We start from the raw sequence: 27,992 nt of genomic DNA on the forward strand, positions 1-27,992 counted from the left end.
GTCAAGTTTGTAACATTTATGGCAGAAGTGGTTAACTGTTCAGCTCAGACAACAAGTCGAACGGAAAGGATTAAAATCATAATCAGGGCAGCAGAGAAATACTTGGATGTAAGCGAAATAACAGTACAGAAAATACAAGATACTCTAGTAGGGGATTTCCAAGGAACACAGAAAAGTAATGGATAAATAATGAGACTTGAAATTTTACAGTGGAATGCAAGAAGTCTTCTAGCAAATGAACAAGAATTCAAAAAATATATAGATGAGTTAGAACAAAAACCAAATATAATTTGTATACAAGAGACATGGTTAAAACCACATCTTGATTTTAAAATACAGGGTTATGAAATAATTCGTAAGGACAGAGTTGAAGGAACAGGAGGAGGAGTAGCAACATTTATTGAACAAGGTATAAGCTATAGAGTTATAAATGTTAATGAAATTGAAGCAATTATTCTAGAAACATGGACAGAGGGAAGATGTATCGGAGTGATAAATTTTTATAACCCATGTAAGAAATTACAAAAAGCTAAATTAGAAGAGATAATAGAATTAAGTGGTAATACAGTAGTATGGTGTGGAGACTTCAATAGCCATAGTACGCTATGGGGTAGTGAAATCACAGATTATAATGGTAAAATAATTGAAGAGTTATTGGGTGAAAATAGGTTGGTGTGTATAAATGATGGATCTGGTACAAGAATAAATATTGCGAATGGGCATGAGTCAAAGCTAGATCTTACATTTGTATCAGAGAATATAGCTAATATAAGTTTATGGAAGGCATTAAAGGAATCAACGATAGGGAGTGACCATTACCCAATAAGATGTAGAATAGGAATTATAGTTTCAAAAATAGAGCAGGGGAGTATAGATAGATGGAAGTTTAAAAATGCAGATTGGGAAAATTTCAGTTATATTTGTAGTCAGAGATTAATTAATATGGGTAATCTAGAAGATGATGTGGAAGAATATAATACAAAAGTCTGTAATATTATTCATGCAACTGCAACAGAAATTATAGGTAAGAAAACAACAATAAGGACAAGGAAAGCAGTTCCGTGGTGGAATGAAGAGTGTGGAGCAGCTATTCGAGAAAGAAATAGAGCTTTTAGGAAGGTAAAATCATCGTTTTTATATGAGGATCTTGTGAAATATAAAAGGGCACAGGCGCTGGTAAGAAAAATAATTAAAGCGGCAAAAAGGAATTATTGGAGGGATTATTGTAGTAATATTGGATGGGATGTACAAATTTCAGATATTTGGGGCATGATTAGGAAAATGGGCGGACAGCGTAAATATTTAAGTATGCCGGCATTAAGAAGTGGAGAAGTAGTAGCGATTTCAAATGAAGAAAAAGCAGAAATGTTAGCTAAAGTGTTTTATAATATACATAGCAGTAATAATTTGTCAGAAGAAGCAAAAAATATTAGAGAAAAAGTTAAAGGAGATAATCCTGAAATAACTAAAAAATGTGAAGTTACTAATAATTGTTTAAATAAAGATTTCTCTCTGTATGAGCTAAAAAGGGCAATAATGAGTGTAAAAGAAACCTCTCCTGGAAAGGATGAAATTTGCTATAGCATGATAGGAAAATTATCAGATATAGCACTTGGAAGTATATTAAAATTGTATAATAAAATATGGGAAGAAGGTAAATTGCCTAAATCATGGAAACATTCTATAATTGTTCCTATAGTGAAACCAGGGAAAGATAGATCAGAGGCAACAAGCTACAGACCAATAGCACTGACTTCAAACATGTGTAAGATAATGGAAAGACTGATTGTAAATAGACTTATGTATGAGATAGAGAGTAAAGGCCTTTTTACACCATTCCAGAGTGGGTTTAGAAAGGGTAGAACAACAATGGACTCAATACTGTGTTTGGAGTCGGAGATAAGAAAAGCTCAGACAAATAAAGAGGCTGTTATAGGAGTTTTTATAGATGTAGAAAAAGCATATGATATGCTATGGAAAGAAGGACTATTAATAAAAATGAAAAATATGGGTATTCTAGGAAGAATGTACAACTGGGTATTAGACTTTTTATTTGACAGGACAATTCAGGTTAGAGTGGGAACATCATACTCTAGGGCAGGGGTACTCAACAGGCGGCCCCCGGGCCGCATCCGGCCCGTCAGCATTAAATTTGTGGCCCGCATCATGCTACATATAAATGTATTTTTATTATAATTTGCGTTCAAAATTAGCGTGAATATTACTTCGGTTTTTTTTTTACACGTACACTAGGGTAGGCGTACAGTGCGCGTGACGCTGTAACCATCAGCAGAGAACGCGTATAGTGTACGCGCGCAGCACAGTTTTTCTAACCGCAAAGAACAATATAATATAAACTGAAGGCACTTTGCACGCGCACATTGAATAGTTTTTGCACTAATTTAGTTTGTCCACAAGGTGTCAGCACTGAAACGGGCTGTTGTTTCAGTCTGAAAAGAAACGGAGAGGACAGAACAAGAGTAATAAAAAACACAATAGCCGACCGTGTTGAAGAGCGCTCGTTTGAGGGGATTAAAAGATACCAGCAACTCTAATTTTAAACAAGTACAAAGACATTTTATTGTAACTATTTGAGCGAAAAAGACTAGACAAGCATGAATCTCTCTTGTGCGCATGTGTCGAGCACTTGTGTTCGTGAACGCCAAAGGCTCGAGATTGTGCGCGCAAGTAAAAAAACAAAGTAACCTTATTTTTCCATGATGAAATGCAGTTGACATTCCTCAAACCTTGCAGTGTGTAAGTTGCCGAGCAGCATGAAAAACAAACCTTTTATTCTTAATGTCAATGTGTTATAAACAGAAGCAAAGAGCGCAACTATTACAGATCTGTCATCACTGAGCTCACGGAGAATCTTATTTATCATGTTTACAACGTTGGTTATAGTTCGATAATTCATGAGATTGTGATTGGACATTAAAAAAAAGAAGAAAAAAAAACGATTTTTTGATTTTTGGAAATTAAAATGTGGGTAATAATACAAATAATAAAACATTTATTCTCTGAGTATAAATAGGTGCTATAAAGTGTTAAAAAAGGTGCAATGGAGTATAAAAAGACTATAAAAAAGTGCAATGTTTTCGTCAGATGGACAAACTCTCATCAGCCAGTGAACAACAGCCAGACCTTAAATTTCTTGTGAAAACAATGCAGACATTTCAAATGAATAAGGATTTCTTTTCATCAGTTCTTGTTTTTCTTTATGCATTTGCACATTAAGAATACAGCAAGACAAGCTATTAATCCTTTTTTTAAATGCCATTTATCATGTTCAGTGACACTTTAAAAAGGACACCAACTATTAAGACTTAGCTAGATAATAAACTGCACTTTTAGTAAATAAACAGTAAAACTACAAATATTGTCTTAAGTAGGCCTAAAAAAAGTCTTACGATCCAAGTTATAATTTGTGGCCCTTCGTGTTTCATTTGGTTAAAATGCGGCCCTCTTGGCCTCTGAACTTGAGTACCCCTGCTCTAGGGTTTATACAGTTGAAAATGGAACCCCTCAAGGGAGTGTATGTAGCCCCCTTCTATTCAATATAATGATCAATGACATATTTAATGAGGTAGGAAAAGGGATGGGGAGGTCAATATATGCAGACGATGGTGCACTTTGGAGGAGAGGCAGAAATATAACATACACAGTTAAAAAAGTTCAGCAAGCAATAAATAAAGTTGAAGAGTGGGCGCAGAAGTGGGGTTTTCGAATATCAGTAGAAAAAACTCAGGTAATATGTTTTACAAAGAAGAAAAATTGCTCAAATTAAGTTGTCTCTTTATGGAAAACAGTTGGAACAGGTATCAGTAGTAAGGTTTCTTGGTGTTTGGTTAGATGAGAAACTGAACTTTAATATACATGTAGAAAAGTTATTGAATAAATGTAAAAAAGCACTGAATGTTATGAGATGTTTAGCGGGTAGTGAATGGGGGGCTAGCCGTAGTTCTCTCAGAAATATATATCTAGCAGTTATTAGGTCTGCTATTGATTATGGATGTATTGTATACGGATCAGCAAGCCAGCATGTTCTAGAAAAAATTGACAAGGTGCAGACACAAGCGTTGAGAATATGCTGCGGAGCATTTAGAACATCACCTAGGGCTGCTCTGCAGGTAGAAATGGGTGAAATGCCCTTAGAAGAAAGACGCATGCAATTAAAAATGAATTATTGGGTATCTTTAAAAGGCCACAACAGTAAGCATCCAACTAAGGCAATATTTGAAGATTGTTGGGAGCATGAGAGAACAAAAATAAAAAGCATTGGGTGGATAGCAGAAGAAATAGCACAAAAAATGGATTTAGTACATAGGAAATACAGTGCCTATAGCTGTACTCCCTCCGTGGTTATTTACAATGCCTGCAATAGATCTTTATTTACTAAAAGTGGAAAAATCCCATTGTGGTATAATAAATGAAGTAAATCGTTATATAGAACGGATGTACTATGATAATGTACAGATTTATACAGACGGTTCAAAAGATCCAGAATCCAATAAGACAGGAATAGCCATAGCTATACCACAACAAGAAATAATTATTACAAAAAGAACACCAGACTACTTATCTGTTTTTACTACAGAATTGATTGCTATTGTTATAGCTTTACAATGGTTGGAAGAGAATCAGATTAAGAAAGCAGTAGTATGCTCAGATTCTTTGGCGGCTTTAAAAAGTATTAAATCGGGTCAATCAAATTGCAGACAAGATATTATCATAGAAATAATGCAACTGCTGTATAGAATACATGTTCATAACAGGATTGTGTCTTTTTTATGGGTCCCAGCACATGTTGGAATAGATGGAAACGAAATGGCAGATAAACATGCTAAAAGATCGTTAAATAAAAATAATGTAGAAATTGATGTAAAAATCAGTAAAGCAGAAGCAAAGATAATTATAAAGCAAGCTGTTATTAAATCTTGGCAACTAAAATGGGATATGGAGAAGACAGGTAGACATCTATATAATATCCAAAAGAAAGTAGGATTACAAATTAATGAGACTGGAAGTGATTTTAAAAGAAGAGAAGAAATAATAATAACACGGTTGAGATTAGGACATTCATCTTTAAATGGAAATTTGCATAAAATCAGGAAACACCCTTCTGAGTTTTGTAGATTCTGTGGTGAAACTGAAACAGTGGATCATATTTTATTACAGTGTAGAGCATATAGTAAAGAGAGACAAATGCTGGAAACAAAGATACAAACAGAAGGGGCAAGTAATATGACATTAGAACTGATATTAGGCAATAGGAAATTCAGAAGAATGATAATAAAATATATAATAGATACAGGAAATTTCAGGAGAATATAAGTTTTTTTTTTTTTTTTTTTTTTTTTTTTAAGAATTTGTATGTATATGTACTTATGTATATATTTGTGTATATATTAGGTATAGATGGATGTAGATACATATAGATATATAATATTACCCATTGTCACTTCACACTCCAGTTCAGTTGGTGGCGGTAATGCACCAAAAGTTGGCTTGCCCACCGCCAATAAACGTTACAAGAAGAAGAAGAAGAAGAAGAAGAACTATGCAAGACTTTTATTTTGGTCTGGTGGTGTGATGTCATAAGGCTGCGCCACACTCCAGTATCTGTGATTCGGCTGATGAACGGTTTGTTTTGAGCATTTTAAGTGTTTAAATCAATACAAAGCATTCAGTTTATTTCAGTTTATTCACTAGTGGTGTAAAATAAATTAAATATTTTCGAATGTAACATTGTAATGCATTAATTAAACAATATTTTTTGAGTAAAACACATCTGCACGAGTAACAAAAAAGGTGCGTCTCGTTTCTCTCCCTGTAGGCTATCATAAACAAATTCGGTGATGAAGAAAAATAACTTTTTTATGACTCCGAGTGAACTGAACCAATTGTTTCCCAAAATGATTCAGTGATTCGAAGCACTTGAATCACTGCTCGATGAATAGACCTGCTGGTCAAAACAGTAAATGCAACGAGAACAGCAAACGCAAATGACAACTTTACAAACAAATCACAAATGTTTTCATGAATGGTTAATCGATTAAATGTGATCTACAAATCATTAAATATCAAACATAAGTGATAAATACCTAAATATGAACTTTCAATATAATTTTATTGATTTGTAGTGCTAGTTTTTCTTTTTGGATAATTAACTCTGGCTGACTCTTACCCATGCGTTGACTACTGAATTACATTGCAAAAAAATAAAATAAATAAATAATAATAAATAAAAAATAAAGCTTTTCGTACTTAGTAGTTGATTTAAGTCCAAATATCTAAATTTTACTAAAGTAAACTGACATAAGATATTTTTTCTTGTTTTCTAGAAAGAACTTTCTTACCCCATTAGCAGATAATTTTACTTTAATTTTTTTGCAGTATAGGAATATACTTATAGGAAGATTTGGTTTGGATTTATTTTTCTTTCTGTTGATTATTCTTATCTAGATTGTCCAAACACACAGATAAACTCCTGGTGAAGCGACTGAGATCCACGTGACACACTATTATAAAGATGGTGTTTATTAAAGAAGAGAGTGAAGAAATGAAAATTGAAGAAACATTCAGAGTGAAACAAGAAGATACTGAGGAACAAACAGGTTGGTTTCATTCTCAAAGCTGAATTGTCCAGCTCTACAGAAATGAGTGATATTTTTGAAGAATGTGAAGAGAGTCCTGATTAAAGTGGCTTTATTTGACATTATTTGACCAGACAAAAAGTGTGTTCTACTTTACGCAGCACTACGCAAACATCACAAATATGTTTAAGTAAGAGCTGAAATGAAAATAATTCAGAATTTGCACTGCAAAAAATAAATTAAAAAAATAAAATACACTTTATTTAAAGATACCTGTGATACAGTGCAATTATACATTTAAGTAGCAAGTAATAATAATAAACTACATGTATTTACTATAGAGTTAGGATAAGGGTTTGGTTTAGGTTGCATGTAATTATGCATACTTCATAGTTTTTACTATAGTAAGAACATGTAACATGTAACAAGGACTCTCTAAAATAAAGCGTTACCAAAAATTCTTTACAGACAACCTTTTTACTTGGACAAAACTGAATGATTTTTATGTTATGAAGGTCTTGCAGGTGTCGAACGACATGAGGGTGAATAATAAATTACAGAATTTTTGGGTGAACTAACCCTTTAAAAAAAGATCTGCTGCTTCCCACTTTCTAGAAAAATCCATGTGAACATTTGGTCTGGAGGTGTAATGGGGGAAGAAGTAGTTTGTCCCTTTTCTATTTTCCTCTAAATTTGTTGTGTTTTGTTCCCTAGGAGACATAATAAATGTATTTATATTTATAATAAATATATTTAGATCAGTCTATAATTAACTTTATCTCCTGGGACAAATTGTGTTTTTAAATAAAGGGTTTCACTGCCAGCTGGAAGGTTTTTGGGACATGTCTGAAAGAATGTTCAGAGTTAGCAGTATTTTGAAGAACAGTGGTTCTCAACTCTGGCCCTCAAGGTCCCTATTCCTGCAGAGTTTAGCTCCAACATTGTTCAAACTCACCTGCCTGTATCTTTTTTAGTACTCCTAAAGACCTTGACTATCTTATTCATGTGTTTGATTGGGGTTGGAGGCAGAAAACTCGGCAGAAAAGTGGATCTTGAGAACTCCTGGGAAAGAGATTCTTAGATTACATGTAACACCTCTTAGTAGCATAGTAGGTATAGGACAGAGATGTTGAATCCTGCTTCTGGAGGGCCACTGTCTTGCAAAGTTTAGCTCCATCCTCAATTAAACACACCTGAACCAGCTAATAAATGTCTTCAGGCAACTTCTGAACCTTCCGGTAGGTGTATTGGTTCAAGTAGGACATAGACCCCCCAGGAGACGGTTTGGACATCCCTGGTATAGGATCTAGCATATATGTTGTTGCACTACATATCTAAATGTTTTGTTGTTGGTTGCCTTTTGTGATTAAACTGGGGTTAACTTTGTGTTTTTTTATTTTTTCACCTTAGATCTAATGGTGCTGAAAGAGGAGAGGGAATTACTCAATGCAGAGAAAGATCAATATGAGAATCTTCATGATTTTTTACCTAGAGAAAAATCTTTCAAATGCTCACAGACTAAAAAGACTTCCACACAAACTTTCACTTGCATTCACTCTGGAAAGAGTTTCAATCAACAAGAAAACCTTAAAGTCCACTTGAGAATTCACACTGGAGAAAAACCTAATGGATCCCCTCAGTGTGAAAAGAGTTCAATCAAGAGCAATCAAGATGAAAGCCTTAAAGTTCATATGAGAGTTAACACTGGAAAGAGTCCTTTCACATGCCAGCAATGTGGAAACAGTTTCACTCATAAAGGAAGTCTTAAAAGGCACATGAGAGTTCACACTGGAGAGAAGCTTTTCCCATGCCCTCAGTGTGGAAAAAGATTCAGTCAACATGGAAACCTTAAAGTCCACATGAGACTTCACACTAGAGGGAAGGCTTACACATGCTCTCCGTGTGGAAAGAGTTTTAATCAATTTGCAAACTTTAAAGTCCACATGAGAATTCACACTGGAGAGAAACCTTACAACTGCCAACAGTGTGGAAAGAGGTTCACTCAAAAAACAGGCCTGAACAGGCACATGAATGTTCACACTGGAGAGAGCCCTTTCACTTGCCAACAGTGTGGAATAAGTTTCACTCAAAAAGCAAGCCTGAACAGGCACATGAGAATTCACACTGGAGAAAAGCCTTACACATGCCAACAGTGTGGAGAGAGTTTTGCTCGATGTGGAAATCTTCAAATTCACATGAGAATTCACACTGGAGAGAAGCCTTACACATGCTTTCAGTGTGGAAAGAGTTTCGATCGTCATGGACACCTTAAGGTCCACATGAGAGTTCACACTGGAGAAAAGCCTTACACATGCCTTCAGTGTGGAAAGAGTTTTGAACAACATGGAAACCTTAAGGTCCACATGAGAGTTCACACTGGAGAAAAGCCTTACACATGCTCTAAGTGTGGAAAGTGTTTCACTCAAAAAAGTCACCTTGATGTCCACACAAAGGCTCACTCGAGAGAGAACTTTTAAATGTCATTCATCTGGAATGAGTTTCACAGACAAAAAACACCTTAGGACTCGTAATAACACTGGAGAGAAGCCTTTCATGTGCAATCACCATGTAAAGACTTGCAAATCTTGAAGTTCACATAAACTGGATAATGGCACTGTTGTATTCTGTAGAGTTGCTTTATAGCTGAGTCACATCTTGTGACATCGACACTGGTATCTGAACTGAATCAACAATAAACTGAATAACTACATTGCTGCCTTTTGTAGAACTGTTTACAGCTGAATTGATCTTGTTTTAAATTGATAAACATCACACTGTTATAAATCTTAACTGACTTGAGCTAAATAAATGACACTATTGTCTTTTAGAGCAGCAAAATCTGAATTGTCTCCATAGTTATAGTTAAAACATTTTCTTTATTGCTTTTTTGGAGAAGGACAAGTTGAGTTCAAATCACATGTATACATTATGTATACAAAAAATCACAAGGAAAGGGGAACAAAACAAGTGTCACAAGTATTATAAAGTACCTTTGTTTGTCATTGGCTACATTGTAGATGGGAACAATACACGCTTTTAAAATAATAAAATATCACCAAGTGTTATAGAACTTATACATTTTATCCTTCATTGCAAATCTAATTCTTTCCAACTGCAGATAATGCATGACATCTCTTAACCAAGAGTCGGTGGGTTTTTTTGCTTCCAGTTAAGAATGATCAGTCTCCTTGCAAGAAGCGTAACAAATAGAATCACAGAATGTTGACTCTTTGATATCGTAATGTTATCATCCTTAACTCCGAAGAGATCCAGGACTGGATCTGGGTCTAAATGTCTTCCCAATATGTCTGATAATGTTTGAAAAATTTTGACCCAAAATGTACAGATTTTTGGACATTTCCAAAACGTACGTGCCAGTGACGCAAGTAGATTTTTTTTATTTATTACCTACAGTCTGGATCAAAGAACTGCAAAGCTGATGCTCTATCTTGCATTAATGATTCTCCTGATTTAGGCCCAATCCCAATTCTATTTTATACCCTTTTGCCTACCCCTTTGCTTGAAACAGAGTGGCAAGGTGTAGGGGTGAAAATATTCCCTTAAGAAATGGGACACCACTACTACACATCATCATACCTAGTTTCTTTTATTAGTGTCCTGTAATATTTAACCAGTATGAACAGCAATGAAGTGCACATATCAACAGAAATCAGGCACGAGCACGTTTAACAGATACTCACTCCCAACATTGTTTTGTGCTGTATTTTGGATGGCACTCGGTTTCAATTCGAAAACGTATGAGCCTTCGAGTTTCCCAAGACTGGTGAAGCCGCTTTTCCATCAGGCCAAGCTGTTTGTTTAACCATTGCATTTTGTGCCGAGCCGGCCGGTATGGATATGGTTTCATTTTCTACTGTGGTGCTGCGATAACTGAGCTCTTTGCAATGTAATACAAACAAGTCAGTTGTTGCCTTGGTAATGCAAGAGTTTACAGACGATACGAGATGTAAATAGCGACTGCACTATGAAGGAAGACCAGATATTTCTTTTAACTGTATTTTTCAGTTGTGTTCACATTCAAATAGCGTGTTTAGCAAGCTACAGAGAAACTGGCAGCCAGGTAACACATAAGTGATCGATCCTGAGTGGAAATATCACTACCATGATCACTACACGCATTCTAGCAGCACGGTAGACGGTGTATGCAGGGAACTTTTCCCCTCTGTGAAAGTAGACTCATTGTGATATAGTGTATCTTTTTAGTTCCTGTCCTGTTTCTTTCTATGTTTGATTTAATATATACCTCCATACCTCCTTAATCTACTATTGCCAAAAGTTTTGGGACTCTTGCCTTTACGTGCACATGAACTTTAATGACATCCCATTCTTAATCCGTAGTGTTTAATATGGAGTTGGCCAACCCTTTGCAGCTATAACAACCACCACTCTTCTGGGAAGGCTTTCCACAAGGTTTAGGAGTGTGTTTATGGGAATTTTTGGTCAAGCAGTGCCTTTGGTGAGAAGGCCTGGCTCACAGTCTCCACTCTAATTCATCCCATATGTGTTCTATCAGGTTGAGGTCAGGACTCTGTGCAGTCAAGTTCCTCCACACCAAACTCACTCATCCATGTCTTTATGGACCTTGCTTTGTGCACTGATGAGCAGTCATGTTGGAACAGGTAGGGGCCATCCCCAAACTGTTTCTACAAAGTTGGGAGCATGAAATTGTCCAAAATGTCTTGGTATGCTGAAGCATTAAGAGTTCCTTTCACTGGAACTAAGGCGCCAAGCCCAACCCCTGAAAAACAACCCTGCACCATAATCCTCCTCCACCAAACTTTACACTTGGCACAATGCAGTCAGGCAAGTACCGTTCTCCTGGCCACTGTCAAACCCAGACTCCTTCATCGGTTTGCCAGACAGAAAATCGTGATTCGTCACTCCAGAGAACATGTCTCCACTGCTCTAGAGTCCAGTGGTGGCGCGCTTTACACCACTGCATCCAACACTTTGCATTGCACTTGGTGATGTAAGGCTTGGATGCAGCTGCTCGGTCATGGAAACCCATTCCATGAAGCTCTCTACTCACTGTTCTTGAGCTAATCTGAAGGCCACACGAAGTTTGGAGGTCTGTAGCTATTGACACTGCAGAAAGTTGGCGACTTTTGCGCAATATGTGCCTCAGCGTGCGCTGACCCTGCTCTGTGATGTTACGTGGCTTATCACTTTGTGGTTGAGTTGCTGTTGTTCCCAATTGCTTCCACGTTATGATACCACTAACAGTTGACTGTGGAATATTTAGTAGTGAGGAAATTTCACAAATGGAATTATTGCACAGGTGGCAACCTATCACAGTACCACGCTTGAATTCTCTGAGCTCCTGACAGCATTTCTTTCACAAATGTTTGTAGAAGCAGTCTGCATGCCTAGGTGCTTGATTTTATACACCTGTGGCCATAGAAGGGACTGGAACACCTGAATTCAATTGATTTGTGTCAGTCTGATAGTTTCAGTTTAAGGATTTTCAGTTTGTTTTCTATTGTCTCGTGTTCTTTTCTGTTGTCCTGCTCTTCATCATTAGTTCATTTGTATCACCATTGTCCCATTAATTACCCTTGTTATGTTTGCTACTTAAAGGGTTAGTTCACCCAAAAATGAAAATAATGTCATGTATTACTCACCCTCATGTCGTTCCACACCTGTAAGTCCTTCGTTCATCTTCGGAACACAAACAACCAAAAACATATTTAAAACAGTTCATGCGAGTTCAGTAGTTATACTTTAATATTTAAAAAAGCAACAAGAATATTTTTGTGGGCCAAAAAAACAAAATAACAACTTTTCAACAATATAGTGATGGGCCAATTTCAAAACACTGCTTCGGAGCTTTACGAACCGAATCAGTGACTCTGATCTCCTATCAAACGGCTAAACTGCTGAAATCATGTGACTTTGGTGCTCCGAGTCACTTATTTATTAGACATAAAGTAAAATATTTCCAGACTTTTTTGTTTTCATTTTGATGATTACAGCTTGCAAAAAAAAAAAAAAAATCAGTATCTCAAATTATTAGAATATTTAGTTTAAAGTTCTATTAAATTACTATTCTCAGGGTATAAATACTGGGTTTAGGTCAGTAATCCCAACAGCAGTCATGGGGAAGTCTGCTGACTTGACAGTTGTCCAGAAGGTGATCAACAAGACCCTCTACAATGAGGGTAAGCCACAGAGGGTCATTGCTGAAAGAGCTGTTCGCAGAGTGCTGTGCCAAAGCATATTCATGGAAAGTTGACTGGAAGTAAAAAGTGTTGTAGGAAAAGGTGTACAAGTGAAAGGAATGAATGCAGGCTTGAGAAGATTGTCAGGAGAAGCCGATTTAAGAAATTAGTAGAGCTTCAAATGGAGTGGACTGAAGCTGGAGTCAGTGCATGAAGAGCCACCGCAAACAGACATCTTCAGGAAATGGGCTACAACTGTCACATTCCACGTACCAAGCCACTTCTGAACCAAAGACAATGTCAGAAGCATCTTACCTGTGCTAAGGAGAAAAACAGCTGGACTGTTGCTCAGTGGTCCAAAGTCCTCTTTTCAGATGAAAGTAAATTTTGCATTTCATTTGGAAATCAAGGTCCCAGAGCCTGGAGCAGGAGTGGAGAGGCACAGAAACCATGTTGCTTGAATTCCAGTGTGACGTTTCCACAGTCAGTGATGATTTGGGCTGCCATGTCATCTGCTGGTGTTGGTCGACTGTGTTTTCTGAAGTCCACAGCCAACGCAGCCATCTACAAGGAAATTTTAGAGCACTTCATGCTTCCTTCTGCTGACAAGCTTTATGGAGATGCTGATTTCATTTTCCAGCAGGATTTGGCACCTGCACACACTGCCAAAGATACCAAAAGCTGGTTCATTGACCATGGTGTTATTGTGCTTGATTGGTCAGCAAACTCGCCTGACCTGAACCCCATAGAGAATCTATGGGGTATTGTCAAGAGGAAGATGAGAGACACCAGACCCAACAATGCAGATGACCTGAAGGCCGCTATCAAAGCAACCTGGGCTTCTATTACACCTGAGCAGAGCCACAGGCTGATCACCTCCATGCCACGCCGCATTGATGCAATAATTCATGCAAAAGGAGGCATAAACAAGTATTGAGTACATATACAGTAAATTAACATACTTTCCAGAAGGCCAACAATTCACTAAAAATGTATTTTTATTGGTCTTATGAAGTATTCTAATTTTTTTGAGATAGTGAATTGGTGGGGTTTTGTTAAATGTGAGTCAAAATCATCACAATTAAAAGAACCAAAGACTTAAAGTACTTCAGTCTGTATGCATTTAATTTATTTAATACAGGAGTTCCACAATTTGAGTTGAATTACTGAAATAAATGAACTTTTCCACAACATTCTAATTTATTGAGATGCACCTGTGTATATATACACACAAACACATTTATGACTCACTCAAGACGAATAATTAAAAGACAATACAAAAAGAGGATGTTTTAATAGATGTTTAAAAAAAAATTACATCAACATTTGTAAATGAATTATTGAAAAACCATTTACCAACCTACCACTGGAATAAATGGTTTCTGCACTTTTAGATAGAATTTCACATATTACTCTTTTATTTTCAGTACATCACTGTGCAACATGTATAATTAAATATAAATTTTACAGCTGAATACCTCCTGATATATATATATATATATATATATATATATATATATATATATATATATATATATATATATTTATCTTTGTTTTCTGTATGTAAATAAATCAATCGAATTAAATTTCTATGAACTATACAGGACTTTTATTTTGGTCTGGTGGTGTGATGTCATAAGGCTGCGCCGCACTCCTGTATCTGTGATTCGGCTGATGAAAGGTTTGTGTTTTAAGCATTTTATGTTTTTAAATCAATACAAAGCATTCAGTGTATTTTATAATTTTACTAGTAGTGTAAAATAAATTAAATATTTTTAATGTAATATTGGAATGCATTCATTAAACATTTTTTTTTTTTTTTGAGTAAAACAGGAGTAACCTAAAAGGTGCGTCTCGTTTCTCTCCCTGTATCATAAACAAATTCAGCGATGAAGAAAAAAACTTTTCATTTCTCTGAGTGAACTGAACCAGTTGTTTCCCAAAATGATTCAGTGATTCGAAGCACTTGCTGCTCAATACACATAAATGACAACTTTTACAAACAAATCACAAATGTTTTCATGAATCTGGGATAATTAGGCTATTAACAATCACTATGACTGACTAAAAGCATCTGTACTTAAAAATGTGTAGATATTTGAACTGGGAACAAAAAAAAAAAAATACTAAGTAGCCTAGGCCTAATGCATTTTTTTTCAGTGTAGGAAAAGATTGAGATGCACCCAGATATTTAGTTTGGATTTATTTTTCTTTCTTTTGATTATTCTCATCCTAAATGTGATAAATTGTCCAAACACACAGAGAAACTCCTGGTGAAGCAACTGAGATCCACGTGACACAATATTATAAAGATGGTGTTTATTAAAGAGGAGAGTGAAGACATAAAGATGGTGTTCATTAAAGAGGAGAGTGAAGACATGAAGATTGAAGAAACATTCAGTGTGAAACAAGAAGATACTGAGGAACAAACAGGTCAGTTTCCCTCTCAAAGCTGAACTCAGTCATTTGATCCTTGTTAAAGTGTCCAGATCTTCAAAAATGAATGATAATTTTGAAGAATGTCATGGGAGTGTCCCGATTAAAGTGGTTTTGTTTGATATGTTCTACTTGAAGCGGTACTAATATACAAATATGTTTAAGTAACTGTCCTACATAGAAACAGGCACATACATTTCACTCAGATAGTCTCATGAGCATTAATACCAAATGCACAAATTCAGATTTACAATAAACTTCCTGAATTCACATAACAATAATGGAAATTGATACACACATGTACATATGTTTCCCACTTATTATTTGACACAAAAATAACTCATTAAGTCAATATAAGATGTTTCCAGATAACTGGAACAGAAATATACAAAATTGTCTTCTGCAACTCTCAATCCAACGTAAAAAAAAAAAAAATGTGCAGCTTATTTTTCATTGCGCTCTGAATAAATGGAGGTTACAATTAAAATCAAATGCACTTTAGTTTAGTTAGTGTTCTGTGCATCTTTTGGTCATTAGTTTTTTATATATATATATATAAAAAAAAACGGCACCTTTTTCGTTTTCTTTTTTTCCCAAACAAAGCGAAAAACAAGAATTCGGCTTGATTTTTCGTTCACTGCTAGAAAATGAATAAACAACTTGATCAGTATTTAAACAATATAAACAATATTTGATCTCTGCATGTGGGCGGGAATGAAATGCCTCTTTCCGTTGATTGGTCGAGCAAACATTAAACCGTGCCATCATCAGTTCTTGCTGCTATGGATTCTTAACGTGTTTATTGCAACTACTTTTAATCTATTTCTCATCAAACAGCCATATATCACCAAGTCATCACATAGAAAAATCTTTGTGATTTACTCAGACTGTAAAAAATATGGACGTAGTGTCCATGACGTCACCCATAGAGTTCTGAACAGCAGTTTTGACGCAAAAATGAGGCCGCGGCCATCTTAGCTGCACGTGACCGCACGTCACTCACGGATAACTGAAAATGGGCAAAGAGGCGGGACGTAGTTGGAGCCCATGCGACTTGTTGCTGAAACCACGCCCGCCTAGCATATCTATCTTAGATACTATCTAAAATATTAATAAAGATAACAATATCATTAGAAAGTACTAAAGGTTTACTGTAAATCTACGGTGATTTTTAAGATAACGTTATAGATGCTCTAACACCAGTAGGCTAATTAATTTGTGTGGGGTGTGCAAATAACACAAAAAAAAAATCAACTGGGACTTCATACCTTTAAAGAAATAGAGATCGCGAGATGAATCCAATCCGTTGCACTTGGGTAAAATGTCCATTTCAAAACATAAAACATAGTTTATAATGTAAAACTCTATACGTACATATATAGGTACCAGATATCTGTATAACTTTCAAATGTTCTCTCAAACTAATGAGCACGTGTCCAAAGTATAATTTTTCAAAATAGTGCAGCAGTTTTAGTTATATCCAAGCAGTGCTGTCGGAGTTGTATATCCTCCTGGTATTGTCATTGTAGTAAATCTCAGGAACAAAACCTTTAGCCAATGCCACGACGATCCAACAACGTGTGTTCCGCATGCGAGCACATGTACACAGACTGACATCTGTCTCGAGTATGCAGCAAGCCATATATTGTATAAAATAATCCAGAAAAAAGGCACAAATACGGCTGAGATGCCAAATTCAGCGGCAGCTGAGGTAACATGACGGCTCACAGACAGCAGCGCGATCCACCTGTCACTCAAGTGACCACGCCCTTAATTATGCAGAACTTTAAGGCTTAATATAATTTAAACGGATGAGTTATAAAAAAATTCACCCCCCTCAGAGTTGTCATGAAGGGCAAAATTAGCAGTATAGACCAAAACACAATGTGAACCAGAGTGTAAACATGTTTTTTTCTGCTGTAAACTTGGCTGTTTTAACATGATGGTCAATGAGATTCTGCTCCCTTTTGCAGCCTGTCCCTAGCGGCCAGTCGATGAATCGCAGTTTAAGTTACTTCCGTATTGGCTTCACGAGAAACTGGGGGAGGTTGCCGCTTGGATTTACTTTTGTTCTGGAGATGGAACAGTGGTTCTTAAAGGGGACATTGGATGCAAAATTCACTTTTACATGGTGTTTAGACATAAACGTGTATTGGCAGTGTGTCTATACAACCACCCTATAATGATAAAAATCCAACCAGTGCTTTTTTTTTTAATCCCCACAAATCATAAGCACTTTTTCATATCAAGCCATTCACAGATTCTTGGCGAAGTGATGTAAATTTGCACAGGCCCCTCCCACGACTCTTGACGGACACTGCCGTTTTAGCATAGACCCGTCCTGAGTGAGCTGTAAACAGTCCGCCATTGTTTCGACGCCATGCAGGTGTAGACAAGAATGTCTCCAAAGCAACTGAGGCATTTTATTATTGGATATAAGAATGATAGCAGTCGTCCTTTACTCTCGACATCTGAGCTGCTGAAGACGCAGTGGATTAAATTTGTTTTTGAAGGGAATGTGCCCCTGGATCTACCTATATGCGTTTATGTCTGCGCTAAAAAGTTTGTTTTGCTAAAAAGTTCCTGAAGGATGGATCAGTACCTCCAGAGGATGAGTAACGTTATAGATTTTTTTTATGAATCTTTGCAAATCGCCTTCCTAATGTGCAAGTTCCACGACGAATGCGGCTAAAGTTAAAGGCCAGTTCACACCGCGCAGATAAACGCCAACAAACACGTCTGTTAGTTTGTTGATCAGGATGCAGCTAGTGTGATAGCCCTGTTGGCATCTGTTGCCATTGGTCGGAGTTTGTTTGATCGCGCCGGCGCCTCACGCACACACAACAAAGCACTGCAAACGTGACATCACAGCTTGTTCAATATCAAAACAATACAGTCGAACAAACATATGTAATTTCTATTTAGAACCTTCTCACTGTAATTCATAACTGCACGTTACAATGAACAATGCATTAAGGTGATTGTCTTGTTACAAACTGTACATTTTATGTAAATATTACACACCGTGTCTAGGGGAAGTTGAAAAACTCCAAATGGTCCATTAAGAATAGGGGTCTCTATCCAAGATGGCAGCAAGCTGGTTAAGTGCTACATGTCTCTCCTCTGTCTTCGTGTTGTGTTAATTTCCCAGTAATGATAGCATACTTCAGTATTTTTACAAAGATTTCTGAACAACTTTGTCATCTACCTGTGTGCGTCTGCGAATGTTTTTGGACTGCTGTCGCGGGTTGAGTGATTTTGACCGCTAACTGGGGGATTTGTTATTCTCCTGAGCCGGTGGACGTCGTTTCTGTGCGGCGTGCAAGCCGCACGCGAACTTCTGGTCCTACTGGTCCTGTGCTGCCCATTGCCTGTTCCCAGTTTCTGCTACAAGTATTGTCTGGATAAAGTTGCGATAAAGCGCTGACTGATGGTGTCGGCTCTTTGTTTACATGCTATCTAATTCAACATCGGCGGATCGGGAACACGGACTGGATTGTTTGTTACGGATTCTGGATTGTTTGACAGACTGCCCTTCTAAATCGGTGGATTGTAAACACGGACTGGATTTCACCATGCCACGGTTTCAGAGCTGCTTTTTAACTGATTGCGCATTGACTTTTAAACGGAGACTCATTTTGATTTTTGCTGCACTATGTATGTTCTATTTGTGCAGTTCTGTTGAAGTTCTCAATACCTGTCAACGCCCCCATTGCAGTTTTGTCTATTCCATTCACATCAGGCAGAAGCACATGTTCAACCAGCTGTTTATCATGGGGAAAGTCATTGCCTTTATTATCTCCAGCTATCCCTAGCTTAGTTTTCTTGGTTCGTACAACCAGCATTTTGGTCCTTCAGGACAATTTCTGTGTGCCTCTTCATCCTAGCAGGACTGTTAATAAGGATTTTACCATCAAATCATTCAGACAGAGATGCCTTACTATCCTTTTGTTATTGATGTCCGGGAATATTCAACCAAATCCCGGCCCATTTGACTGTTCATCTTCGGATATTCCAGCAAGCAAATCCTTACATTCATTAACTTTTGATTGTTTTTGTAATCATAAAGGTCTTGGACTAATGCATCTGAATATACGTAGTCTTCTCCCTAACGTTGCTGAGCTCATTGCATACGTTCATACTGCAAATCCTGATATTCTTGTCATTTCTGAATCATGGCTTAAGAAATCTATTTTTAATTCTGCTGTCTCAATTCCTGGTTACAATATTTTTCGTCAAGATAGAATTTCTAAAGGTGGGGGGGTTGCTGTCTATTGCAAGGACAATTTACAATGTTCAGTAATTTCTTCAAAATCTGTTGCTAAACAGTTTGAGTTAATACTCTTAAAAATTGCCTTATCTAAAAATGTATTTATTACTGTTGCTGGTTGTTATAGACCACCCTCTGCTCCTGCATGTGCTTTGACTGTTTTGAGTGAAATAATTGCTCCTTACATCTCCTCTGAATTTATTTTGTTAGGGGACTTGAACTGGAATATGTTTGATCCTCCATCATCCTTAAAATTACAAGTAGATGCGCTGAACTTGTCCCAGATTGTGCAGGTCCCTACAAGACTTAATTCTAAGACTATGGAATCTGGCTCATTAATTGATATTATTCTTACTAATAGGCCAGAGAAGTACACATCTGGAGTGTTCTGTCAAAGCCTTAGTGACCACTGTACTATAGCCTGTGTCCGCAAGGGCTCCACCTTAAGAAATCCTCCGGTGCTTGTTTTTAAACGTTTATTGAAAAAGTTTAATGAACAGGCTTTTCTGAATGACCTGTTTGTTATGGACTGGTACAGAATTGGGCTTATTCCTGACGTTGATGAGGCGTGGGCATATTTTAAACTCTTGTTCAGTACTGTTTTGAACAAACATGCCCCTCTTAAAAAGTTCAGAGTAAAAAATCGTCTTAGCCCTTGGTTCAGTCCAGATCTGTCCGAGCTTATTCGCCAAAAACACACTCTATGGCGCAAAGCAAAGACTTTTAATAATATCTCTGACTGGCAATCATACAGGGCTATGCGAAACAAATGTACTCAATCTATCAGACAGGCAAAATCAAGTTACTTCAAGCACCGTTTGACTGTTAATGGCTCTGATCCTCGAAAATTCTGGAATACCATCAGAACAATGGAAAATGAAAAGATCTCTTCCCGTTTGCCCACTGTAATTAAACATGATGGTGTTGTTATCACAGACAAATCCAAAATGGTTGATCAGTTTAACCGACATTTTGTTAATGCTGGTTGTGCCTACGAGAACAGTTCCAGCATCTCTACATGTTCTTCTGCCAACTTGACACCTGTTAGGGATTTACCTGTTTCAGGTTCCTACTCCTTTTCCTTTCAGTCAATACAAGAGATTGAAGTACTTGAGGAACTGCTCAACCTGGATACTCACAAATCTGCTGGATCGGATGAATTAGACTCATTATTTTTAAAAATATCAGCTTATATTATTGCAGCGCCTATTACTTGCATTTTTAATCTTTCACTCCGTACTGGTATTTTCCCAAGGGATTGGAAATCTGCTGCTGTAACCCCACTTTTTAAAGGGGGTGATAACTCAGATTTAAACTGCTATAGACCTATTTCCATTTTGCCTTGTCTCTCTAAAGTATTAGAGAAGTTGGTCAATAAGCAGCTCACGCACCATTTGGAGACTCATAATGTTTTTAATCAGTTTCAGTCTGGCTTCAGATCCGGTCATAGTTGTATCACTGCTACACTTAAGGTTGTCAATGATATTATATGTGCCATTGACAACAAGGAATATTGTGTAGCTGCATTCGTTGACCTGGCAAAAGCTTTTGACTCCGTGGACCATGAATTATTGCTGGATAAACTACGAGGTATTGGACTCTCTGAGAGCTGTCTAGCTTGGTTCATGAGTTACTGCACTGGTCGCTCACAATCAGTAAAGGTGGAGGGGTTTGGGTCAGATCCCCTGCCTCTATTTAAAGGGGTCCCACAAGGAAGCATACTGGGGCCTATACATTTTAATATTTATGTTAATGATATTGCTTTTGCTGCAGGTGATTCTCACATACACTTATATGCTGATGACACTATTATTTATTCATTTCATTCTTCCCTGACCATTGACCAGTCTTTACTGCAGGCCAGTTTTACTCGCCTCCAACATGCTTTCTCTAGTCTTCATCTAGTTTTAAATACAAATAAAACTAAATGTATGGTCTTTAATAGAAATTTACCAAACGTTGAACATCTGCCTAAAATTTTTTCATTGGATGGTTCAGAAATCGATTATGTTGATTGCTACAAATATCTTGGTATCTGGCTTGACAGCAAGTTATCGTTTGAAACGCACATAAATGTACTGCTCAGCAAGGTTAAGTCTCGTATTGGTTTTCTTTATCGTAATAAATCTTCTTTTACACATTCTTCTAAACAGCTCTTGGTTAAAACGACAGTACTTCCGACCAGGCTTACGGTGATATAGTTTACAGGTATGCTTCAAAAACTCTCCTTCATAAATTGGATGTTATTTACCATGCTGCAATCCGCTTTGTGACTGGAGCCTCACTTAATACTCACCATTGTCATCTGTATTCTTTACTGAATTGGTCTTCTCTCCATTCGCGTAGACAAATTCATTGGCTTCTGTTTATTTATAAAACCCTTATTGGTAAAACTCCATTATATTTACAGTCCCTTTTAACTGCTCATAATACAAGTCGTAATCTGCGCTCTAACAGCTTCCTTACTCTCTGTATACCCAAAGTCCGCACCTCCTTTGGTCGTTGTTCTTTTCAGTTTTCTGCTGCATATGATTGGAATCATCTGCAGCAGACTCTAAAGCTTAGCTCATTCATATCACTTTCTTCCTTTAAAAATTCAGTTCAGTCAATAATTCAGGATCATTGTACTTGTTCTTAGTTTATTGTTTGTTTTTATATGTCACTGTTTATAGCTGCATGTGTTACCTGCATCTTTTATGTTTTTGTATTGTACTGGCTTTTTATGCTGCCTCTTGGCCAGGTCGTCATTGTAAATGAGAACTGGTTCTCAATTGACTCACCTGGTTAAATAAAGGTTAATAAATAAATAAATAAATAAATAAATGGCCATAATAAAAAAATACATTTACCTTCCCTAACACCCTAACGAAAAACAAAGTACAAACCAAGTTTTCAAAATAAATAGGCAGGACACTCCTACGCTCTACGTTATTTAAAGATAACATTAGGAACATGCTGAACATGATCAAAAGGTTGTACAAAAGGCACACTTTCACTAGAAGGTTCCAGGAGCTCTCAACCCAAACGCGGCCGAGCTCCATGTTGAATGCCAGCAGCGTCCTTATAAAGACCACGCCTCTTCTGAACCGCCAATAGAGAGAGTGTACATCATCATTGAACAACCTATTAGAACACTGACAGAACAAAAGGGAAAAGAAAACAGACAAATACCAAATACAAGAACGCAGGTCGTAACAGTAAAGATAACATGGTAACACTACAATAAGGTTTATAAATGTGTTAGTTAATAACTAACCAGTCATTTTCAAATGTATTTTAATCGCTTTTGAGCATTTATAACTATGAAATAGGAATGGTGAGTTCAATACAATACCTGCCAAATAGTGTTTACAGCCCGCTCATGGAAAATAGGGGTGGGGTGAACAGTAGCTCATTATCATTTAAAGGGACATGCACCGAAATGGCTCGTTGTGAACAGAGCTGTTTTTGACAAGGTAAAAAGGGTGGGTTTTTATACAAAACCATAAAGAAATTTTAATCAAAGTATGTAATAGACTTTTCATGAAGACCCTAAAGAATCATACTAGTGGAAAATTGGCATCCGATGTCCCCTTTAACTCTGGCCATCAAGGTCCCCATTCCTGCAGAGATTAGCTCCAACATTGATCAAACTCATTTACCTGTACCTTTCTATTACTCCTAAACACCTTGAATAGCTTGTTCATGTGTTTGACTAGGCTTGGAGGCAAACTCTGCAGAAAAGTGGATCTTGCAGGCCAGAGTTGAGAACCCCTGGGAAAGACATTCTTAGATTACATGTAACACCTCTTAGTAGCAAAGTAGGTATAGGACAGACATGTTGAATCCTGCTTCTGGAAGGCCGTCATCTTAAACACACCTGAACCAGCTAATAAATGTCTTCAGGCAACTTCAGAACCTTCCGGCAGGTGTATTGGTTCAAGTAGGACTAGTATAGGATCTAGCATATGTTGTTGCTCTACATATTTAACACTCTGGAGTCTGAGATCGCCGGCGATACCACCTCGTTTTTTTTTTCTTACCAGTGTGAAAGAGACTCAAAATACTCCATCAGTGTTGCACATACAATTAAGAGTTATACACCATTTTAATCTGTTGAATATCATCTTTTATTTGTGTACACTCAGAGTAAAAACAAAATGTTGTGCTTTTTGTAAAATAAAGGAAACTAACAATGATGCGTGATCTGTCGTCTCCCTCTGAATGAAGTCCAATCTGATAGTTCTCAGAAAATTAACTGTAACTTAGTGAATACTAATCACAAAAAAATTAGTATTATTAGTAAAAAAAACACTTATGTCTAAAGAAACGTTGAGATGTCAGGTTTTAAATCGTGTAAGTCAAATCGAAAACAAATATTCTCTGTGTATGTAATCTGTATGAAAATAAGAGCCATGTCAGAAGTCCGTGATTCAGCTCATTATCCGCTAATGCGGCCACGCCCATGGAGCCAGCGCTATTCAGACGCGAATTCTGAGGCAATACATGTATACATCATCTCAATCGTGTATTTATTGTCTTCAAAAGTGTTTTGCATAGCCATAGTTAGCGATCTCTGGAAGCCTCTGTTAGTTCGGTTAGTTCCTGGAATGTCACATGGTATGCCTGTTCTTCACTGAGACATTTGTGGACTAAAGGTGTACAGAGCGCCCTCTGGCTGCAAGTGTGAATTGAAAACACAGTATCCAGTGCTCATAATAATGACAATAAATATTGAATAAATATTGAATAAATATTACTCCTCTGTATAGAAAATTGACAAACATATGAGAATCCAATATTTCTCCAAATGTGCGTGCTTTTAAGCTAAAAGCCTATTTGAAATGCCATAGAGGTAACATAATTGTTCAGACACTTTGCATCACAGAAATACATTATATTTTAAAGTATGTAATAGAATACCATTATTTTAAATTGTAATAATATTTCACAGTATTGCTTTTTTACTGTATGTTTGATTTACACCATGATGAGCTTGAGACATGATCACAGAGGGTTTTTTCAACAGCCTACCTAACTGAAAGAGCTCATTAATATGCAGCTCATTATGCGATTCTTTTGTTTTCTCAGGTGTGAATTACAGGATTATTCATGATGATTCACTCCTCCACGCATACTGTGTTTCTTGACAAAAGGTGTCTTACAAAATTTAAATTTCTCTATTGCTTTATATGAACGAGTAGGCAGGATAATTTTGACATAATTTTGAAGCAAAAACTCTAGTCTACAACCTCCAATACCCAGAAGTCTTGTGAACACATAATATTATTTTTTTGGCCTTATTTCAGTGACTTAAGTTTTTTGTTTTTTCAATAACCACGCAAAAACGTTATTCCTTCAAAAATACAATCATGTACATACATGTTCCTCACATATTATGGTAAACTAGTTTGTGCTGAATACAGTGTAATGTCACTTTTTCCATTAATATGTTTATGAACAACTGAAAAAAGCACAAATGTCAGGGCATGTCAAAACTTCTCCAGGGCCCAAATCAGCCTCAGACTCCAGAGGGTTAAATGTTTTGTTGTCAGTTGCTTTGTGTGTGATTAAACTGGATTTAATTTATTGTTGTTGTTTTTTCATCTTAGATGTAATGTCGCTGAAAGAGGAGAGGGAATTACTCAATGCAGAGAAACCTGGAGAAAAATCTTTTAAATGCTCACAGACTGGAAAAACTTGCACAGGAAAAAAAGCTCAAACTACAAGTGATTTCACTTGCATTCTCTGTGGAAAGAGTTTCAATCAACAAAGAAATTTTAAAGTCCACATGAGAATTCACACTGGAGAGAAGCCTAATGGATCCCCTCAGTGTGGAAAGAGTTTCAATGAAGATGAAAGCCTTAAAGTTCATATGAGAGTTAACACTGGAGGGAAGGCTTACACATGCCCTCAGTGTAAAAAGAGTTTTGATCGTCATGGAAACCTCAAAGTCCACATGAGAGTTCATACTGGAGAAAAGCCTCACACATGCCTTCAGTGTGGAAAGGGGTTCAATGAAAAAGGAAACCTTAATGTTCACATGAGAGTTCACACTGGAGAGAATCCTTACACATGCCTTCAGTGCGGAAAGACTTTCAAACAACATGGAAACTTTACGGTCCACATGAGAGTTCACACTGGAGAAAAGCCTTACGTCTGCCAACAGTGTGGAAAGAGTTTTGATCGTCCTGGAAACCTTAAGAGCCACATGAGAATTCACACTGGAGAGAAGCCTTACACATGCCTTCAGTGTGGAAAGAGTTTCGAACAACATGGAACCCTTAAGGTCCACATGAGCGTTCACACTGGAGAAAAGCCTTACACATGCCTTCAGTGTGGAAAGAGTTTTGCTCGACGTGGAACTCTTAAAGTCCACATGAGACTTCACACTGGAGAGAAGCCTTACACATGCACAAAGTGTGGAAAGAGTTTCACTCAAAAAAAACACCTTGAAATCCACATGAGGATTCACTTGAGAGAGAGCTTTTAAATGTCACTAGGGTGGAATGACTATTACAGACAAGAAACACCTAATGTAATAACAACAGAGAGAGAAGCCTTTCATGTGTAAAGACTTGCAAATCTTGAGGTTCACGTACACTGGATAATGGCACTGTTGTCTTCTGTAGAGCTGCTTTATAGCTGAGTCACACCTTGAAACATAAACACTGGTATCTGAACTGAATCAACAATAAACTGAATAACTATATTGCTGCCTTTTGTAGAACTGTTTACAGCTGAATTGATCTTGTTTTAAATGTTATAGATCTGAACTCACTTGAGCTAAATAAATGACACTCTTGTCTTTTAGAGCTGTTTTACAGCAAAATTTGAATTGTATCCATAGTTAAAGTCCACTGTCGCACTACAATTTTGACCACAATCCTAAAAGATTCCTCTGATCCTAGGATAAAATCTTTGAATCATTCGTTTTGATCATTAGTTTAACATTCAACGACAGCCAATTAATGATTGTTGCGATCAAATTTGACATTTGACGAAATTCTGGCAGTGTCAGATTTGATTCACAGTCCTGCAGCATGACTTGTACAACGACTGTCAAATTGTCTTTGTTTTTCAAGACAAGCCATGACCAAATTAGAGATTTCTTTGTAGCCACCATTTAAATCCCATGTGTAATGCAGCTCACTTTCACCTAATGTGTCATTGTGTGTCCATTTTTTCTTCTTCAACGAGTCTTGACTGTATATGACTGTACAGTCTGACAATAATGACATCTGAGATTTTACTGTGTGACAAGGCTGACAGTGGGGATTCATACAGTCTGACAAGGAACTAGTCGCTGCATCTCTTATCCACTTCACTAGATTGCTAATACCCCAAATTTTGAGCATAGACCATCAACTGCTCATGAAGGCTGAGAAGTTTGAGTTTCATCCCTCTTCTGTGTCCTACCTGGACTATGTGACAAGGAGAGGAGGTGGATAATTTCTAGGCAAAGGCAGTACTAGAATGGCCCTGTCCCACCACTGTTAAGGAACTGTAAATATTTTTGGGGTTCACAAACCTTTATAGGAGATTTATCCACTGCTTCAACAGTGCAGTGGCATCTCTTACCACACTACTCAAAGAACGAGAGGATAAAGTCAAACTTAATTGGAATCTGGTTGCATCACAATGCCTTTTCTGACACGAGACACGTTGTACTTCAGCACCTACTCTGGATCATTCAGATCATGCTTTGCCTTTTGTTGTAGAGGTGGATGCTTCAGACACAGGTCTCTATGCAATACTTTCTCAAGAACACTTTCTTCAGCAGAATGCGAATACGATGTCAGCAACTGATATGTTGGGCATGAAAGCCACCAATGGGGAATGGCATCACTGGTTGGAGGGAGTGAGACATCTGTTTTTGGTTTTAACTGATTGTTGCAACTTTGGGGTCAACCAAAAGGCTCAAGCTAGGTGGGCGCTCTTTTTCACTAGAGTAGATTTTTTATTACCTACAGTCTGGATCAAAGAACTGCAAAGCGGATGCTCTCTCTCGCATTCATGATTCGCCTGATTTAAGGATCATGTTCTGCTCATTCATGGTTCCCTCAATGAACTGTAGCTCCCCAGTGCCGGCAGCACTCATGCAGCTCCAGACCATGACACTCCCACCACCAGGTTTGACTGTAGGCAAGACACACTTGTACTCCTCACATGGTTGCTGCCACACACGTTTGACACCATCTGAACCAAATAAGTTTATCTTGGTCTCATCAGACCACAGGACATGGTTCCAGTAACCCATGTCCTAAGTCTGCTTGTCTTCAGCAAACTGTTTGCGGGCTTTCTTGTGCATCATCTTTAGAAGAGGCTCTCTTCTGGGACGACAGCCATGCAGACCCATTTGATGCAGTGTGCAGCATATGGTCTGAGCACAGACAGGCTGATCCCCACCCCTTCAACCTCTGCAGCAATACTGGCAGCACTCATACGTCTATTTCCCAAACACAACCTCTTGAAATGACGCTGAGCATGTGCACTCAACTTCTTTGGTTGACCATGGCGAGGCCTGTTCTG

General features: G+C 37.3%; 1 protein-coding gene across 1 annotated transcript; it reads left to right on the top strand.

The window, feature by feature from the left end:
- The first annotated feature begins 5,533 nt into the window (after positions 1-5,533).
- On the top strand, positions 5,534-27,989 carry LOC125244470 (zinc finger protein 709-like). Its single transcript, XM_048154549.1, has 5 exons — positions 5,534-5,643; positions 6,466-6,617; positions 8,007-9,071; positions 15,074-15,208; positions 25,073-27,989. The coding sequence occupies exons 2-5, from the start codon at positions 6,533-6,535 to the stop codon at positions 25,951-25,953; spliced, it is 2,166 nt and encodes a 721-aa protein (XP_048010506.1). The 5' UTR covers positions 5,534-5,643; positions 6,466-6,532; the 3' UTR covers positions 25,954-27,989.
- The last annotated feature ends 3 nt before the right edge of the window (positions 27,990-27,992 follow it).

The sequence above is a fragment of the Megalobrama amblycephala genome, linkage group LG14, assembly GCF_018812025.1.
Source record: "Megalobrama amblycephala isolate DHTTF-2021 linkage group LG14, ASM1881202v1, whole genome shotgun sequence".
NCBI lineage: Eukaryota > Metazoa > Chordata > Actinopteri > Cypriniformes > Xenocyprididae > Megalobrama > Megalobrama amblycephala.